This window comes from Microtus oregoni, unplaced genomic scaffold, assembly GCF_018167655.1.
Source record: "Microtus oregoni isolate MIOR12 unplaced genomic scaffold, Mior012 000041F_ref0000270, whole genome shotgun sequence".
NCBI classification, from domain to species: domain Eukaryota; kingdom Metazoa; phylum Chordata; class Mammalia; order Rodentia; family Cricetidae; genus Microtus; species Microtus oregoni.
In genome coordinates this window covers 22131520-22150698 of record NW_024543208.1, presented here as the reverse complement: position 1 = coordinate 22150698, position 19179 = coordinate 22131520, and the positions used below count along the sequence as shown (strand labels likewise).

The 19179-nt window shown below is 37.8% G+C and overlaps 1 protein-coding gene across 1 annotated transcript; it reads right to left on the bottom strand.

The window, feature by feature from the left end:
• Positions 1–8642: 8642 nt before the first annotated feature.
• LOC121433809 (SOSS complex subunit C-like) lies at positions 8643–9168 on the bottom strand. The gene has a single exon (XM_041632372.1). The coding sequence runs from the start codon at positions 8970–8972 to the stop codon at positions 8643–8645; it is 330 nt and encodes a 109-aa protein (XP_041488306.1). The 5' UTR covers positions 8973–9168.
• Between the last annotated feature and the right edge of the window lie 10011 nt (positions 9169–19179).

Below are 19179 nucleotides of genomic sequence, written 5' to 3'. Positions count from 1 at the left end.
AAAGTTTCATAGGAAGATGGAGAGACTAGGACAAGGAGAATGGATTCTTTGAAATAATTCCTATGATGCATTTTTTTTAAAATTTCATGAATTTGGATAGGACATGATGGCAAAATATAAAAATAGTATTATTGTTCAATTATTTGCCCTTTTATTTAACAGCATTTTAATTCCATCCCCTTTCTTTGAAATACTCTACTATGGCCCTTTACTAGTTTCCTGCCTCCTATGGTCTCCAGTGTAAACATACATATATCTAGCATCCAGAAATGAGAGAGAACATGAGACATTTCTATGTCTAGGTCTGAGTTCCTTAACTCAGAATAAATATTCCCAGCTTAATTTCTTTATCTGTGTATTTTATAATTTTATTTTTATCACAGCTGAATAATTTCTCTTTGTGTATACATGTCATGTTTTCATTATCTGTTAGTCAGCTGATAGACATCCAAGCTGCTTTAATTTCCTTGTTATTGTGAATAAAGCAGCAAAGACCTTGGATGGTATAAATGGCATGGTTTGGATGTAAGTTTCCCTACAGACTCATGTGTTTTGTAAATTGGTCCCTCACTGGAGGTGCTGTCCTGGGGACATGGAACTTTGGGATGTGGGTTTGGCTGGAGGAAGTGGGTCTCTGGGGTGGGGTCTGGTCTAGGCTTTTATAGCCTGACCTTTTCCATGTTCTATTTTCTGTTCTACTCTGTATGGAGGTGTGAACAAGTAATGTAGGGGTCTGCCGCCATGGATGTTCTAGTCCCCCACCATGTCTTCCCTACCACCATTGATTTTTATCCTTTCAAGTTATTAGCCAAAATAAATCCTCTTCCCTAAGTTGTTCTTGTGTCATATTGGCCACAAGGGAAACCACTATATGACAAATGAGATTGACATCTGTTAAAAAAAAAATCCCTTGAAACTTTCTGAGAATTATCTGCTTATATCTTTAGAAACTTCTTTTATTGTTAATATTATTTTTCTTTTGCTTGCTGATTTCTAGGAACTTGCTATAGTAGTAAGTTTATCCCCCTTTCTGCCATATTATAGAAATGTCTCCCTCTGTTTATGATATCTCTTTTCTTTTCATTCCTTTATTTTTCTTTGTTTTTGACAACAGTATCATACATTTGAACATAGACTGGCTTTTAACTCATTACAATCCTCTTGCCTCAGGTTCCCAAGTGCTTGAAGCCTGTCTCTTGGCTTCGCTTATTGTTTTTTTGAACAGACAGAGTTATTTTTTTCTTTCTGTGCAATAAAAAATGTTAATGTTTCATGGATTCTGAATTTTTAGAAGTCCTTTGAACGGTTTTATTTACTTACAAATTTTCTTCCTTGTTATTTTCGTTCTTTTTCTGGCTTTCTTTTAATTTATAGTACTTGAATTTTTGTTCCACTTAAAATTTATTCGGGCTTAGGAATGGGAGATTAATTTGACCTAAGAAATAAACCTACCCAATTGTTTAAACACAACTTGTTGAACTATCCTATCTTTCCCTGATAATTTCTTATATTGTTTTAATCTCCCTTACTCAGAGGCCTGGCTCATGGCATGAGATATGCTACCTCACCAATGGTAAAACTAGTCTTTTGGCTGGGGTCAGAGTAAAGAGGGGCTCCCATCTCTCTCTCACCTGATGCGGTAAGTGCCTTGCAACAAGTTGCTTAGGGATGGGCTAGAATCTGGTTTTAGTCCACCTATAACAGACTCCTGCTGTTTTCATTGACATTTAGAAGATTTTCTTGAATAAACATTTATTGATTTGCTGTCTGCCCCTGGGTCAATTTCCAGAGACTTTAACTGTTTACATTTTCTAATTCACATCAAGTAAGTGGTTATTTCATGGGCACACAGTCGGGGAGGGTACTCACAGGGATGCTGGAGGAGGGGAATGGAAGACAACCTGAAAAATTCCTTTGTTATGGAAGTCTGATCAAATTCTTTTCTGTGTCCTGCAATATTGTTTTAAAATATTATTTCTCCACATGTGTAATATTTATGGATAAAATAATTGTTATGTTGATACAATATGCCTCTCATTGGTTTTGTGTTAGATGTCATATATTTTTAAATCTTCAACGTATGTTTTATTTCTTTGTGGTTAGTTTTCATGATAGCTAGTTTTACTTAATTCTTCATTTAATTATTTGTTTCTTGGGGTGCCAATTTTAGGGTCATAGTCTACCATTAATTTCTATTTCCAGCCCAGTGTTTATATTCTATATGATACTAGTATACACCATTTTATTAATGCATCTATTTACCATTGAAGATGTCTTAGAGATATTCTGTTGTAGTTTGGCAGTGAATGTTGCTATCAAAAATAACAGCTCAGTCAGTTATATTCATGTTTGTTCCTTTCTCTCAATACACTCAAGCTGACTCTTTATCGTGGCAATGCAAAGATACTTTTCTTTTTATGTTTCTATAAGATATTTTTTTCTTTTAAAAAATGTTTCTGTGAAATATTGAGGAAAATTCTTTGTATTTCTCTTTATGGTAATCTAATTATGTTCTTGCAAATATTTCACATCAATGCTTCAGATGATTATATGGCTCCAGTACTTCCCGTTTTAGTCTTCCAGTATTCTCCTGATCCCCTTTTGTGGGTATATCGCTGTATTTGCCTTTCCTACCTTCCATGGCCATCATTTTTCTCTCTGATTCTAAACTTCCTTTCAACCTCACTCTATTTACTCTCTCCTTCATTTCTATTGTCTCCACTCCTCACTGAGGTTCCTACAGTCTCTTTTCACCTCTAACTCTTCTTCCATGTTTGTTTTCATTTCCATGATTATTTTAGCTTTTCTTTATCTTTAAAAAATACACATCTTATTTCTCACTGCTTGCTATGATTTAAACAAGTGTTCCTCAAAGACTGGGTGGGACAGAAACCTCAGTCAACGTTAAAGAATAACATTTATGCATTCATGGTGATATCACAGTATTGCTATAGAACTTAATAGTTCATAGTCATGCACCTCTATTCTATATTCATGAATGCACTAAATTTTCTACATTTACATCTGTTTTATGTGTGATGTTTCATAAGGAGACTACAGTATTAGATGAAAGAGTTTTTTTTCCTGTGTTTGATCTGTGGTAGCTGCACCAATTTATGGTTGTTAATTTTGTTTAGAAGTGTAGAATTGGGGCTAGTTCATAGGAGACAGAATAGAATGAGTACTTAGATGGAAAGGAGTTGGACTGGTGGTAAAATGTATATCTGCTTTTAAACTATAGCTTGAAAAATATTAAGGTTCAGAACACAAGAACCACAGGCTTCACGGTTGACCTGGAATTTCCCTGTTCTACATCACAAGAAAAGCATGAAGGGTATTAAGTGATCTGAATTGAAGGTGAATGAGATTTTGAGGAAAAAATGGTATAGACCATTTATTTTTACTTGACAATAATTTATAAATATTTTAACATTGTGTGCCACAACCATAAGTTGATGTACTTACACAAATAAAACCGTACTTTTGAGGGAAAGTTTATTTTATTTGAAGATATTAAGAAAGATTCCTCCAAAGGAGGCATTATTTAGAGTTCTTATATAGTGCCTGTTGATATCAAGGAAATAGGTGAGTTTTCCCTTTTAAAGAAAGGTTGTTTTTAAAGAGAAAACAAGGTCTTTTCACACTATGTAGACTGGATAAAATGTGGTCGATTTCCTCATGAAAAATCACCTGTACAATGTTATTAAGCATCAATAATATTTTAGATTTTGCTCTAAAGGAATTTTTAGTCTCTCCCTCCCTTCCTCAGTCCTTTCCTCCCTCCTTTCATCTTTCATTCCTTGGTTGGAGATTTACATCAAGGCCGTGAATATTGTTTTCACTAGTTATTAGCATCTAAAGGTAAATATTCATATGCATTGTACCTTCCTAATAGCTAGCACTGTAGATTAAAATTTTACATTAACAATCAAATTTGTGAGAACTGTTCAACTGGAACATTGGTGTCAGAAAAAAGGTTGAAAATGAACATGATTTTCTGTTACTGGGAAAAGGCTGTAGGGTTGTACCTGGTCTCCTCTCTCTCTCTCTCTCTCTCTCTCTCTCTCTCTCTTTCTCTCTCTCTCTCTCTCTCTCTCTTCCTCATACCTTAAATGATGACTTGTTAGTGCGTCTTTATTTAGAGTAAACATAATGAGTGTGTTGCATGACTGGTGTGGGAATTACTTCATTTCTGCTGGGAGCCACTTAGGAGGATTCTATTGGCACAATACAGGAGGCACAGGACTGAAAAGGTCACGTCTTTATTTCCTGAACGCTTGAGTGCTTCCTAAGTGCAGAGGTCCTATGCAGAAAGATCATTACCTGCTCTGTCCCTTGTTTTCAATATTCTTAATCAGGTTACTGGCAATAAGAGCACTGTTCCCTTTGGTTACCAAACAATGAGGCAGTTAAAGCAGGGGGTCACCTGGGAACTGTACCAGCCAACACTAATAAGTTAAAAGTACCGCTGGGACCAAGGAGGAATTGGCAGAATTGCCTGGCTGGTGGGATGCTGATCTTGTTTATCTTGTCTGTGTTTTTTTTTTTTCTCCTTCCTCTTTCAGGTTCATTTCTCAACAGTCTCCTTTCGTTGTTTATGTGCTTACCTGTGCTAATTTCAATCGCCTTAGTGGCAACAGAGAATAATTAGCATGTACAGCCTAGAAACTCAAACTTTTCAATTTTATTAATGAGCTGAATTTAGTTCCCCCTTATCTTTTAACTGACCCCCAGAGCATTAGCAAAAACTGCAGAAATATGAATGCAGGTGAAGTAATAAGGAAGAATTATCAGTCACCCTTAATTTAATTGGTGTCACCTTAGCTTTTAGTAGGGTAATAGGATGGGATTGCCACCTGCAATCATTCAAGGCTACTTTGTTCACTAATTAGCTTACTTAAAAAAATTAAGCAACCTTTCAAAAGTGAGTAAAACTGAAGCTGGTGAAAATCATTAAAACACATATCTGTTCTATATAACATTTGTGGAATATTGGAGAACTTGAGGGTTTTGAGAAAAGCCAAGTGCAAATGCTACACACAGAAAGAACTCTTGTTTATGGACTTCATAAGACTTGCAGCACTAGTGGTAATTTTGATGTATTTGATACTCCAAGGTCTCTTAGCTAATGTTGTTCATTATTAGGCAGTCTGTGTAGAATACCCTGGAGAGATGGTATTATGGGTAGGAAGGGTGTTTGACTCTTTTGGATAAAAGTGCTTTTTAGCCACTAGCAGTTGTTGAGTGTGCATTGATTTCCATTATGGCTACTTTAGCAAATAAAGAAACACAAATGAAGTCGTGTGGTCCTTTCAGGAGGTAGTATGGGATCTAATATAGAACACACAAAAATTCATATAAAGTTGAATATTGTACCATACAATTTAAACACATTTGTTAAGAATTATAAGTAATCATATACAGCAGCAAGGTTGGATGTGATTTAAAAAAAGGTTGTGGGTCTCTCTTACACTTGCAAATAAGACACTCTCAGAATGACATGCTTAGGAGATACACTAATCACTTTTATTTCAGCATTATTTAGTACAACACACCGCCTTCACTTTCCCCAAATTCCCTAACAATTTTTGTGGTTTTGATTACTTTTTGTTGTGTTGTAAGTAGATCCATGCTTATTGTTAACTTTTCAGTTGAATGAGCACAAAGCAAAACTTACTAATGTCCTTCACCAAGCACTAATCTAATGCATACTATCCAATGTAAAAGATATCTTTTAAAATTATTATTATTATTATTATTATTATTATTATTATTATCCTATTACTTATACAGTGTTCTGTCTGCATGTATTCTTGCACAGCAGAAGAGGGCACCAGATCTCATTATAGATGGTTGTGAGCCCCAATGTAGTTGCTGGGAATTGAACTTAAAACCTCTGGAAGAGCAGCAAGTGGTCTTAACCGCTTAGCCACCTCTCCAACCCCAAAACAGACATCCTTTGTCACAGTTATTTCTGTCTTCTAATAGAGAGAACTTGTGGGTATGTGATGATAAATTATAGGAGTTACTGATTTTCCCTGAGCAATTTTTATTCTAATTCAAACAAACTTAAGATGTCTATAGATTTGATAGCATACCTTACTTGTTTATTGTTATTGTTATGTTTAAATTTATCTATTTGTATTTTACATGCATTGGTGTTTTGCCTGCATGTATGTCTGTGTGAGGGTGTTGGATCCACTGGAACTGGAGTTAACACACAGTTGTAAACTGTCATGTGGGTATTGGGAATTGAATTCAGGGCAGCTAGTACTCTTAATTGATGAGTCACCTTTCCAGTCCCTATTTATTATTTTTAAAAGGTAATATCTAATTTAGTTTAAAGAAAAACAGCTTAGAACTAACTCCAAGAACAACAGGCAGGCTAACTCCTAAAAAGAACATGGCGGTTACACTGATTGGAGGGTGGAGAAAAAGGAACATGACATGTAGCTGGGGAAGTTGTAAGTTGCTTGCAAACAAATTTCTTTGAGGGAAGGGTTCTGTGGATGTGGAGAGATGCCATCACCACAGTAACTCTTATAAACAGAAACACTTAATTGGGACTGGCTTACAGTTCAGAAGTTTAGTCGATTATCATCATGGCAGGAAGCATGGCAGCACATAGGCAGACATGGTGCTGGAGAGGTAACTGAGAGTTCTACATCTGGATCTGCAGGCAGCAGGAAGAGAACTGGGTGCCACACCAGGTTTGGCTTGAACTTCTGAGACCTCAAATTCCACCGCCAGGTACTTATTTCCTCCAACAAGGCTGCAGTTAATCCAGCAAGGCCACGCCTCCTAATAATGCCCCTCCCTGTGAACATATGGGACCATTTTCTATCAAACCACCACAGAATCCTTGGGTCATCTCTGACTATCAGATCACCTGTGTGCTTCTCTCTGAGAGTGTCCTGTAGATCTCAAGAGGCAAAGTTTCTTCTTTCCTACACAGGATGTATCCTTGGTCTCAATCAGTTCTCCACCTACGGCTGACTTGAACAGCACCATGTCCAAGAACACAGAGCATAGGGATGTACATTCTTGTGTCTCTTCATCCATCTCTATCATTGCCACAGTTTCTTTTGCATCTCACAGGATCATATTTAAATGCTGATCATAAACATGTAAGCTGCCTTGAAGCTTTCAGCCATTTCTCATCATCACACAAATTCGCTTAGCCTGGGGAGATCCAGGACCCCTCTCTAGTATTGGTAGTTTACTGCTGATTCATGATGTCTGCCATGTTTCAAATGCTGTACCTTTTCCCATCTCCTGAGGGAAAAGGCACTCTGATACTATATTCTATAATGGCTACTTCCACAATTGGACCTGACCACTTAAAGCCTACATTCTTTCTTTTGCTATATAAACTCACTGCTATAGTTAATACTACGGATTATTACCGTGATTAACATGTGTCAATCTGTTTGACGGGCACCATGCTAAAGACTTTATATTCATCTTTTTCATTTCACCTTTGCTGCAAAATTTTTGTTTGTATTCATATTTGGCAAGATAGTAGTTGAGGCATACACACACACACACACACACACAGAGCGAGAGAGAGAGAGAGAGAGAGAGAGAGAGAGAGAGAGAGAGAAGGAGGAAGGGAGATGATGGAGGGTGTTAGTTAACTTCTCTGGGTGGAAGGCTGTAACTTATACAGCTATTGCTACATTCCTTAGATAGTAATTTTCTATTTCTATACATTTTTTGTTTTGCTTCCTGTTTATGGAATACTACAACTCTCCTTCTTTGGGATACCTGTAATTTCTTTTTTTTTTATTTAAGAGAATTTAAAAGGCTTTAATTTGCCTAGTTTTAAATTTTCAATTAGATAAAAAATAGAAAACGACTCAAGCACACCGTTTGTGTAGCAACATGAAGTAAGAATACGAATACATTTAAGTACATAAAAATATATTACTTAGTTTTTCATAACAGTATTTAGTCACATCACTTATTGAAAAACAAAGATTGGTTGATAATTTAGTCTTATTTGGAGTTTTAACATTCAGAATAGGAGAACGAGTTACAGCTCAGAGTATTTCTACATATGTTGCTTCTGAACACAAGAAACCAAAAGTATGTTTGTAATGTAAGACTATTGTTCACATTTTTAAATAGCACCCTCATTTCTTTAAAGTTAGGACTATAAATGGTCCTTGTTTGGTTTTGGTATTTTGTTTTTTGAGGCAGTTTTCTATAACTCAGACTGGCCTCAAAAATCACTACCTAAGCAAGGATGGTTTTGAACTTCTGATCTTCCTGCCTGTTTCTCTAGTGCCAAGATGCGTATCAGAGCTTGTTTGTGCAGTGCTGGGGTCAAATCCAAGGCTTCATGCGTGAGACATTCGGTCCAACTTCTTGAAGGTGGTGAAGATTTTATAAAAATAAGCAATTCTAAGTCTGAGAATAAAGAGTCAAATGGTAATACAAAGAAGTTAGTCACAGGCAGCAGAACCAATTCCGCCAACCATACCGCGTTCAGCATCCCAGCTTCCCTTCTTTCTTCACTCTCACTTATTCCTTTCTTTAAAGAAACAGAAAACTAAATTCCCCAAAGTCCTCAAAGTCAGAGCTTGTATAGAGCCCAATGAGAGCTTTGACATCTGATACTAACTACATGGTCCCTCTGATCATAGGTACTTTCTTCTTTCTGGGTCAAGGCGCTGTAAGACAGGAAGGATAAGATTCCCAAATGCCGAGTCTTGAGTTATGAAGTATCCAGACGAATGTGCGTGAGCATGCTGCAGAGCTGCCTTCTGCTGGGCTGCAATGTGCTGCTGCTCAGCATGGTCCCGGAAGTCCTTGTTAAGAGAGGGTCTGGAGAGGGAGATGCTAGCTCCAGGGTGACTTGCTGAAGATTGGTTTTGCATAAGTAATTTTCTTTTCTCTTTGTCCAGTTCAGCCAAGATCGCAACTCTATTTTTATTTTGAAAACCTTGTCCTGAAGGATTTGCTGCCATCTTCCTATTCTGTTTCAATTATATTCAGTGGCCACTGATCAGCACTTTACAATCATCCGGATGCGAGGAGTCTCGAGAAACCTCGCTGTCCGGTCACGGCTGTGCCGGGGCCGGAGGTGCCCACGCGGAACTCAGCTCGGGGCGGGGGCGCCACGCGGAACTCAGCACGAGCACAATGGAGCGCCGCACTACAACCTTCCCGCCGGCACCAGCTTCCGCCCTCTCGGGATACCTGTAATTTCAAAAGTGAAACTGTGCTATGAAGTATCAATAAACTGTAGTCTTATTTTTATTGTGGTTAATATAGCCTTAGGATTTAAATATTTACATCAAAAGACAAAGTGATTATTTGGGAATTATATTTTTAAAGAATCTATAAAGCAGGTCTTAATGTTTGAGTTCCACTACATGTAAACTTTCAGTTCACTTATGCTGCTTCTCTTATATTTTATGAGCTTAATTTTATTCAGATAGCACTTTGGGGTACCCTCAAATGAAAGAATTGTAGTCTGTAAATTCAGGTGACTGTTGAAAATAATCTATAGAAATAGATGATGAAATGGGAACTATTTTTTTCTATGTTGCACAAATTTTCAGGTACAGTTTGATGCAAAAGCAATATTGAAATGCATTCCTATATTTAATCTCGATATTTTTGTCTAAAATTTGCAGACTCCTTATATAAAACTATATCCTGTGAAAACTATTTTATATACATTGAGCATCAGAGGTCCAGTTGCTTCTGAGAAAGTACTGTAGTTATTCTGTCTGTCTGTTTGTATTGATGTAGACTGTCTTAGAGATGGAGACCACTTAAACAATGCTGAAGGGTTAGTAAACCTCTGATTGGTTAATCGGCATCATTAAAGTATTGAGTTGGCCTGGAAGGCTAGAAAACAACTATAAATTCCTTCCATCGGGTAAAGATGTGAACTAATAATCTTGGAGGAAACCAAATGCTCTCAGTCTTCTTATTGATCAAAGCAGTGACCTGCAATGACCACCTTGAATTCTTTTTGTATGCATCTCAACTCTAGGATTATTCATTTTATGTGTACAATAGTTCTAAATAACTGATCCTGTTTTCTATTGAATGCAATGCACAGGTCTCTGAATATGGCACCTAAAATATGCTGCTTTTTTTTCGATGACAGCCATTGAGAATCAGGTGATACAGAGACACAGAAATAAGTCTTCCCAAGGCTTCCCTCATTGAAAAGCAGAAAATTCTGAAAAATAAATACTTTCATGAATCAGTTCTGCTAGTCAGCTTTGCAATAATGTGACAAAATTTCCAAGATGTTGGCTTATGAGAATTATTTTTTGTCTCATAGTTGTGGAGGTTTCAGCTCATGGTCATTGGTCTGGTTACTTTAAACCTAACTAATGAGCTACCTAACACTAGCTTGGGTATATGAAGTGTAGCACTATTTACTACAGGTTCATGTCAACACCACCCCTCCCCTGTTTAAAGTTTTGTGCTCAGGACCTCAAAGTCAATTCCAACTATATTAAAAGTCAGCTCATTGTTATTCCTAAGTGAGTCATAGGAGCCAACTTCTAAGATTTTGTGGGACAATGACTTAGTCTTGAGGTCATAAAATGACTAAAATCACAGTACAAAAAGCATTGACTAGAATCAGAAAATGAATATTTGCTACCACATCATGTTGTGACCCTAGGGAGTTCTTAGCAATGATTCTGAGCCACAGAGTCCTGAGCTCCAAACAACATTATCAGACTAGGTGCTTTCTTTGGTTTCAACTGAATACAAAATTTACTACTTGCTCTAAAGCTGTGATTTAGGTTATTACTCGGGAAATAGCATATTTTCAGGTAGGAACTTGGAATAGAAGGCAATTTTTACAAAATCTCATATATCTATAAAAGGTGAGAATTTTATTTTAGCATTATTGTCCTGCAGATTGGAATTTATCTTAGGTCCTACCATAATTCCCAAAACATCATAAAAATTAATTGAAAGAAATATGGTTAGTCAATAACAAAGACATGGGTCTGTCTCAGAATGCATAAATCTATGTCTAGAATCAAGTGGATGCTTGCTAGCATTTCTGCATGTAGGTCAATATACATGGAGACATAAATAAATTATTGTAAAAAATGAATCACCCACATCTGTCTGAAAATACAGAAGCATCTGAGTGTGCAGTTTTATTTCATCCTTTAGTATGTCAACATACTGAGCCCACTTCTTAATTTGAAAATGAGAAAAGCCTTTCTGAAAATAAGCCAGTTGGCTAAAGAAACCAATATGAAGGAAGCTTTGGGAAGCCATATTTCTCAGATGTTTGAGAACTTTGTAATGCAAATTGTACTGCTCCTTTCTTGTTACCAACAACTTAATTTGGGGCAGGATTGATTAACTAGAATGTTTGCTAATCAGTTTGAAATAAGACTAGGCTGGGCTCCAACGGAAGTCTGCCAGAACTTCCTTTCCAAAGACAAGGTCAACAGCTGGTCTCATTTTGGTAATGGTTTTGCCCATTATCTTATCATTTGCTTCATTTTATATTGCCCAAATCTCAAATTACAATTGTTTTGAAGACACTCAAGAGACAAGGTAAAAATAAATAAAGATTCCACACACAATGCAGAAACACAGACTTAACAGTACTTGATAATTAGATTACTTTGCTGTAAACTTTGGTTCCCCTTCCCACTTTGTAAAAGAGTCAGTAAGTATATTGTCAGTTATCAGTTATTGCTGACTCTACATTTTAGTTGTAGCCAATGAGACATTGTTGAGGAAACAGGGAAAACAACTTTGTTTTGACCATCGAAACATACCAATTCTTGGTCCATGATAATGAGTTTTGTATGTCATTCTCCAAAGTTTAAAAACAAAGAAATATGTAATAAAGTTACTGATGTATCAGAACCATAAGACACACTGAAAATGCCCAAATTTCAAACCCTATAGGGAATATTCATGTAAAATGTTAGTGACGATCAGACTAGATGGAGAACAATGGGGAATAGTGGGGTCTATAAAACACTTAGGAAGGTCGTGTTTTTTGAAGATTTTTCAAATTTAGTTTATAAAACAAATACCATGTTCACAAGATAAGAATTAAAGTATATGTATTTGTTACTTTTCTCTTGTGATAAAATACCATGACCAATGTAACTTAGAGAAGATAGAATTTATTTGAACTTGGCAGCTCCAGGGGGATAAGAGTCCATGATAGTAAAGAGGAGGAGGCATGGTGTCTGTCTAGAGCTAGAAGCTGAGAGCTCACATCCTGAACTACAAGCAGAAAGCAGGGAGAGCAAATGAGAAATGGCGGGCGGGCTTCTTTAAAGTCTCAAGGCTCACCCTCAGGGCCGTACTTCCTCCAGCAGGACCATATCTACTAACCCTCCCCAAACAGCACTGCCAACTTGGGATGAAGTGTTTAAATGTCTGAAATTTGGAGTTGGGGTGTGGGGGGATCTCTTTCAAAACACCACAGTATACATTATAAGTTTTGAAAAAAAAAGCTAGATGTTAAAGGACCTATGAACTTATATTTCAGTGATATCAGGAAGATCTGCTGTCCTTCAAACGATAGGCAAAACAAGCTTAAGGCAAAGAGAAAAAGAAAAGAGTAATTAGACAGTTTGAGTACCTCACAGAGTTGACAGGAATTAGAAGAAAGGCAGCCCCATTTGTAACAGTACCAGCCCAAGGAAAACAAAATATCCTGGTAGAATGGGCATCAGCTCCACACGTATCCAAATTTTATACTCATCTGCCTAATTGGTGAGCCCAGAAATTAAAATCGCTAAAGCCCTTACATAACAAGATGTTCACTAATTTCCAGCCTTTGTTCTTTCTGCTTCCTTGTTCTTCCTCCCTTTCCCAGACTTGAACTGTTTTTGTTGTCGTGAGCCTGAGCAGTTTTAACCTGTGCACTGACCAATCAATATTCCTTACTTCCATCCAAATGAATCAGTGAGGTTTATTCCAAGTGAACCTGATCTCTGCTTACTGAAAGGTTTAATAACAGACTTACACACTTAAGGCACATTCCATTTGACCTACCCTTTGTTTAAAACCCAAATAAACAATTTCCAGCAGGAAAACATTGCAAGTTTTCTCTATATCATCTGCTTTCTTTAATCTCTCGTGTGTCAACTGCTTATTCTGGGACTGAACCCCTGTGGTGATATAACTAATTCTTCATATTCAGTTTCTTTTTCTGAATCCCCATTGCAAAACAATCCAAGCATCTATGTCAATGTTTGCACAGCAGAGTCTTCACCGAGTTTCCTAGTACACAAATATGGAAAATAAAGACTTTGCAAAGTCTTTTTAGAATCATTAAGTTTGGGTCTTATAAATTCCTTTGAAGAAAGCACTGCTATGCTCTTGTTTAGTTTGAGATATGGAGAGATAAAACAGAAAATATAACTCAAAGAACATGAAACTTTTACTTTTCAGGTGTTACCTAAACTCTACAAGATTGAAATCTGTCATCTATGAATTAAAGACAACACTGCATACCCTCAGCAGCCATTGCAAGAACCCATGAAATCATGTAAGTTCCCATGCCCACCAGCACGGTGGTGGTTTTGCTGGGGATATAGAGAGTTCAATCACATCTATGCTCTTTCATCTTCAGCCGCCACTCAGCAGGATCCCTAACCCAACCCTCTGCCTTGATACAGGCTCCAGAATAACGGGACCAAAACACTGTGGACTGAATACCCTGAAACAATGAGCCCGCAAACAGATTGTCTCCTTTTGAGTTGATTATCTCAGGTATTTGTTCACAGTGAGGGAAAGACAATGAGTTCCCTCCTGAAATAGTCATGCAAGAGCAGTTTGATCAGCACATGATTGAAGACCTCCCTTCCCTTCTCCCTCTTCTAGATCAGCCAGATAATAATTCTTTCTTTCAAATTAAGGAATTCGTATCAGAGTTCAGATTGTCAGTCAGAGAGGTAACATATCCAGAGAGTAACAGTTTGGTATCATAGTGTAAACAAATACTTTATTACAACAGTAAGGAGGACCAGAAATAGAGTTGAAGCTCTCTTTCTTCATCTGAAGCCTCCTTGATACCACAGGACCTGAAAAATCACACGGTTGGTGGGTACTTAGCACTCAGCTACAGACAAAATTATTCCCTGATTTGTATCAACCTCTCGTCTTCAGAAGCTGTCTGGACCTCTAGCCATTACCTTCCAAGGAGCAGCACTCACTGATGACTGGATTCAAAACCAGCCTCACGTATTTCTGTGGAAACAGTATGTTTATTCATAGCTCTGAAACCTTTTATCTCTCCCCATCCTGTTGTGTTTTTCAACTCCCTTTAAGGATAGACATTTTCTATATTGCCTTAGTGACCAGTACTTTTTTTGTAACTAATTTCCCCCATTAAGATTTATCTTTAGGGATGTACACAGCTATTATTTATTCCTAAGAAGGTAAATATTGAATTTGTGCACCTATGCTAAGAAAACTATGGCTATTGAATTCTGGTTTTCGTTAATAGAGTCAGATAGTAACACAGTGTCAGGTAAATACATATGGTCTAGCTTGTTAGTTTCTTCAGATGAAATTATAAACATATTTAATTTTGGGGAAACCGAATACACCTCAGTCAATGAATTTCATGTTCCTGCATTGTAAGTGCTGATTTCTTTCCAAGCTCTGTTTTCTATGTGAGAGGAATCTGATGAGATTGTGAGACCAGTCACCAAAGAACAAGTCCCTAAACTTGAAGACTCTGCAGAAACTAGTTCATGCAGTCGGGCTGACACTGGGTCACTTGAGGGTAAGCTCAATTTATGGTTTTTGTGGGATGCCTGAGTTAGAAGTAATTCACACCAGAAAGAGGAAGTGAATGTAGCCAAGATCCCAGTGGGTGCAGGGAACTTGGAGGAAGGATTACTTCTGCTTCAGGAGGCAAATAGAGATGAAGAGTAAGGCTTAGGTTCAGACTAAGGTGACCTCAGGATCATGACCAAGAGTGAAGACTGTAGTTGTTTTGCGAATTAACTGGGCAGTTTTCAGTGCTGTGGCAGAACTGACAGTTGTAAGCAGTAGTTTGGGGCTGGAGTCATCTGTGGGATATAGTTACTTATTCTTATCTTCAAAACGTTAGTTTGCTGATACTTCTTCTATAATACCTTTGGAATAATTACAACTTATAGTTTCCTGTTATAATTTTGAAAAATATAGTAACCCCTCAAAGATACATAGTATATACTCATTAAATAACTTACCTAGGGCTTTCAGTTTTAAGAAGACTCTATCTGCACCAGTGATCCCCAGCATTAATTTGCTGACTTATCACTTGTATATGTAGTTTCATTTCCACAATGCAGGCAAAAGCACAGCAATTCTAGTTATCAAAGAGCTACTACAGTTTCCCTCATTTGAGAAAGCCAGGGGTTAGGGTGTATTAATAATAATTTGTTCCTTCCTTCCTGTGTAGTATATGAAATATTAAATAACTTGTTTGTGAGAAAAAAGGATAAACGCTTTGGGAATGGAACAAGCACTCCAGCACTCCTGCGTTCTCTCTTTGCAGAGGGCTATTGTATTAACTACTTATCTGGTACTGAATAGAACACCATGACCAAGACAACTTAGAGAATTGTGGGCTTTGGTTCTATAGGATTAGAGTTCATGATGGGTTCACATCTTGAAGAAGCTGAAAGCAGCACAACCAACTGAGAACTAAGTATTTAAATGGTTGAAACAATGGGAAAAATCATTCAATTGCCACAGCTATATAGATAACTTCAGTAGAAGGGCAGAATCTTTTTCTCCAACACAGTGCCGCTTTTTTCTTCTCACCTTCTGTGCTTTCCTAACTGATTTGGTCCTCTTGTTATGCTAATCTGCCTTCTATTCTTGGCCTATCTGATTCTGACTGAGGAGATGCTTTTGACATCTCTGCTGGAGATTTCTCCTGTCCTGACTTTCTCCCCATTTTTTGCCCCTCACTCCCAAATCTCTTTCTCTATAATCCTTCCCTAACTCTACAAAGTTTGAAGTCCTGTCTTCCTTTCATGTAACACACATTTCCATGTGCAGTACTGTGTGCTGTGGTTTACGCGGCTGCTTCCTGAGTGTTTCTCCTCTAGATGAAGAGTGACGTTACCCATTGACTTTTTTTCCTGCTGCTTCCTCAGTAATATCTGGTTCAGAGGCTAATACATATTTAGTGGTCTAGGAATGCTAGTACATCAAGGATTAAATCAATAAGCCAACAAACAAAAATCTACTGAAGAACTATTATGTTCCAGACCTCATTGAGTGATGAGATAAAACAATGAAATATATCCTTCTGTCGAGGGGCTCAATATTATAGAGACAGTCATATAAGGAGACAACTATACACAGCATGGGAAGACCTAATACAGAGATGTTACTTTATTCAGACATTTTGTCATTGAGAGAAAATCCTCCACACAAACAAGTTAAGGGAGGAAAGAGGTATTTTGCTTCATGTTTCCAGATTGTTGAGACCAACTTCATGAATAAGGCATTGCGGAAGACCTTACATCCTTGTTGCCAGGCAGCAGAGTGAGCAAGAGTATCTGAACTCAAGGGCTTTCTCCTTTCCCCCTTTCATTTCTTCCTGCTTATCCATGGTGCCATTTGTCTTCAAGGCAGTTAATACGTAAGGATGCCCATAGTCACACCCAGAAACTTGCTTTATTGATCTCCCAGACATGTTTCCAATGAACCAAGATGATGAGATTAACCATCAGAGAGATAAAATCAAAACAAGGAAAATAAGAAATCAAAAACTAAAACAAAAAAAAACACATAATGGGAACAGAGAATGTGGGACGAAAAGTCTGCTATCTCCTTATATGGCTGTCTCTGTAATATTGAGCTCCTTGACAGAAGGATATATCTCATTGGTTTATCTCATCACTTTAGTGGGGTCTGGAACACAATAGATCTGCAGTAGGTTTTTGTTTATTGGTTTATGGATACTGGGACATGCAAGGGGATGGACTTAAATTCTGATCTGATACAGAGATTCTCTGATTCCATCCCTCTTCTATAAGTGCATGATATTTTACTGATGCCACAGGAAATTATGAGCCCTACCTAAAAGCACACAAGTTAGGTCGTCAGGTGGGATCACTGTCCATTAATCTCTGATTAAGATTTGTGGATATTCTCATCCTTTGTTGGTGGACACTCAGAAGTCCTTCCTGAAATGTCTTCAGTTTTTCAGAGAGTCACATTTTCACAGTCCCTTCCAAATCTGGTTTCTTCCTTCTTCAGTGAATTCTTGACTTCTGTTCTATGAGTTTTAGGACTGATCGTATCTGGAATCCATCGAGAGCACTTAGCCAGGACTCCAGGAGGGTAACAGGCTTTCTCAGAATTTGAAGTGGGGAAAATTTAAGATACTGTCACAATTTAGTTAAATGAGGATGGCTCATTCTATACCCAATGTTAACTCATAAAGTAGACTTGATCCTGAATATAGCTTCTGCTCTTATTTTTTTTTTTCAGGAGTCACACACAAGCAAGGAACAAGTCCACAGCAGTATTTATAACATGACTTTGGGGTGTCACTGATAAGTATCATCACTTTTGTTTTACAGAAGAAGAAGAACAATCAGAGGGGCTGGAACTCAGGTTTGAATCAAATAATAACATTTCTAGTTTTCTTCTGTTCATTTGTTTTCTTGTCAGTTTCCTGCCATAGACTATAAGGCACAGATGGGAAATTCTGCTGCACTTACTAAAACTTTCATATAGAGAGCTCTGAGCTACTCAAGTCCTCATGTGCTAAGGAACACCAGGTCACATGGAGGAGCATGAACATTTTCGAATCAAATATTTCAGAGGAAACTGAACAAGATTGTTTCTGGTTGTTCTTGACAGTTGGTCACTTAATTGTCCTGGCATTTGGGTCTTTGTTTCTGTCTTTGTTAGCTTTTCTATTGCTGTGAAGAGACACCATGACCATGGCAACTCTTATAAATGGAGATACTTAAATGAGTAGCCTACAGTTTCAGAGATTTGGTCCATTATCATTATGGCAGGACATGGTGACATGCAGGCAGACATGGTGCTGAAGTAAGAGCTGAGGATTCTATATCTTGAGCTATGGGAATCAGGAAGTGACATATATCACTAGGCATAGCTTGAGCATAGGAGACCTCAAAGCTTCCCCCTATAGTGACACACTTCCTCCAACTAGGGCACACCTACTCCAACAAGGCCACACCTCCTAACAGTGCCACTCCCTGTAAACTGAAGGGGGCCCATTGCATTCAAATTACCCCAGTGTCTGCAAAACCAGAGGTAACAGAGCAGGCACAGCAATGGCTACTGAGCCCCACCTAGTCATCTTGACTGTTTTAGGCTTGTGAGTTGAGAATGGTTATGCAGTTGGTGTGGCTATGCAGTGCTCACATGTCTGAGTCAGACTTGGAAAGGTGAATGGGTCTTTTCAAGGTGAGACAGTTTGGAAGAGTTTTGGCTTTTCTTGAGAAAGTGAGACCTGCAATCTAGCAAACAAATGAGAAGACAAGATAAGACATGATTAGGGAGATGGTGTTTCTGAACGGCTGAGTGAAAACCGCTCTGGGCTTGTTAATTAATGTGAGTGATTTCCTCCCAAACTTTGGGGTAGCAATCTGGAAGAAGAGTTTTAAGAGACATCTAATTTAGAGGTGAGGAGGTTTATGGGACGTTAATTTGGGGAGGCTTTCTGAAGGTTTGATCGGACACAGCACAACTGCAGCGTGGTGGACAGCTTCTGTTCCTTTTTATTAGTTGGCATCACTATCCAAGCACAACTAAAATTGAACCTGTATTAAGTTATGAACTATGTCTTAACTGATAAATAATCTTACTTTATTAGCTTAAAACCACCTCCATAATTCTTCCTGACTATTCATATTTATTGTCTGCGTGGTTTGCTGTGGGGGATACTGTGATGATGGGAATTGAAACTCGAAGCACTGTTATCAGAATATCCTGGCTACTAATACATTTTGTATGTAATTTCCTACAGAAGTATTGATTTTAATCAGCTTTCAAGATGGAGCACCATATTTGTCAAGGCAGAAGACCCAAATGTACAGTTTTTTTTAACATGGTGCAAAACTGGCTATAATGAATGTGCCCAAATATATTAGTTATCTATTAACCTCAATAGGCAAGAAGGCACTAGATCGTTAGCTCGCCTTGTGGGAACCAGCCGCAGGAGCCAGA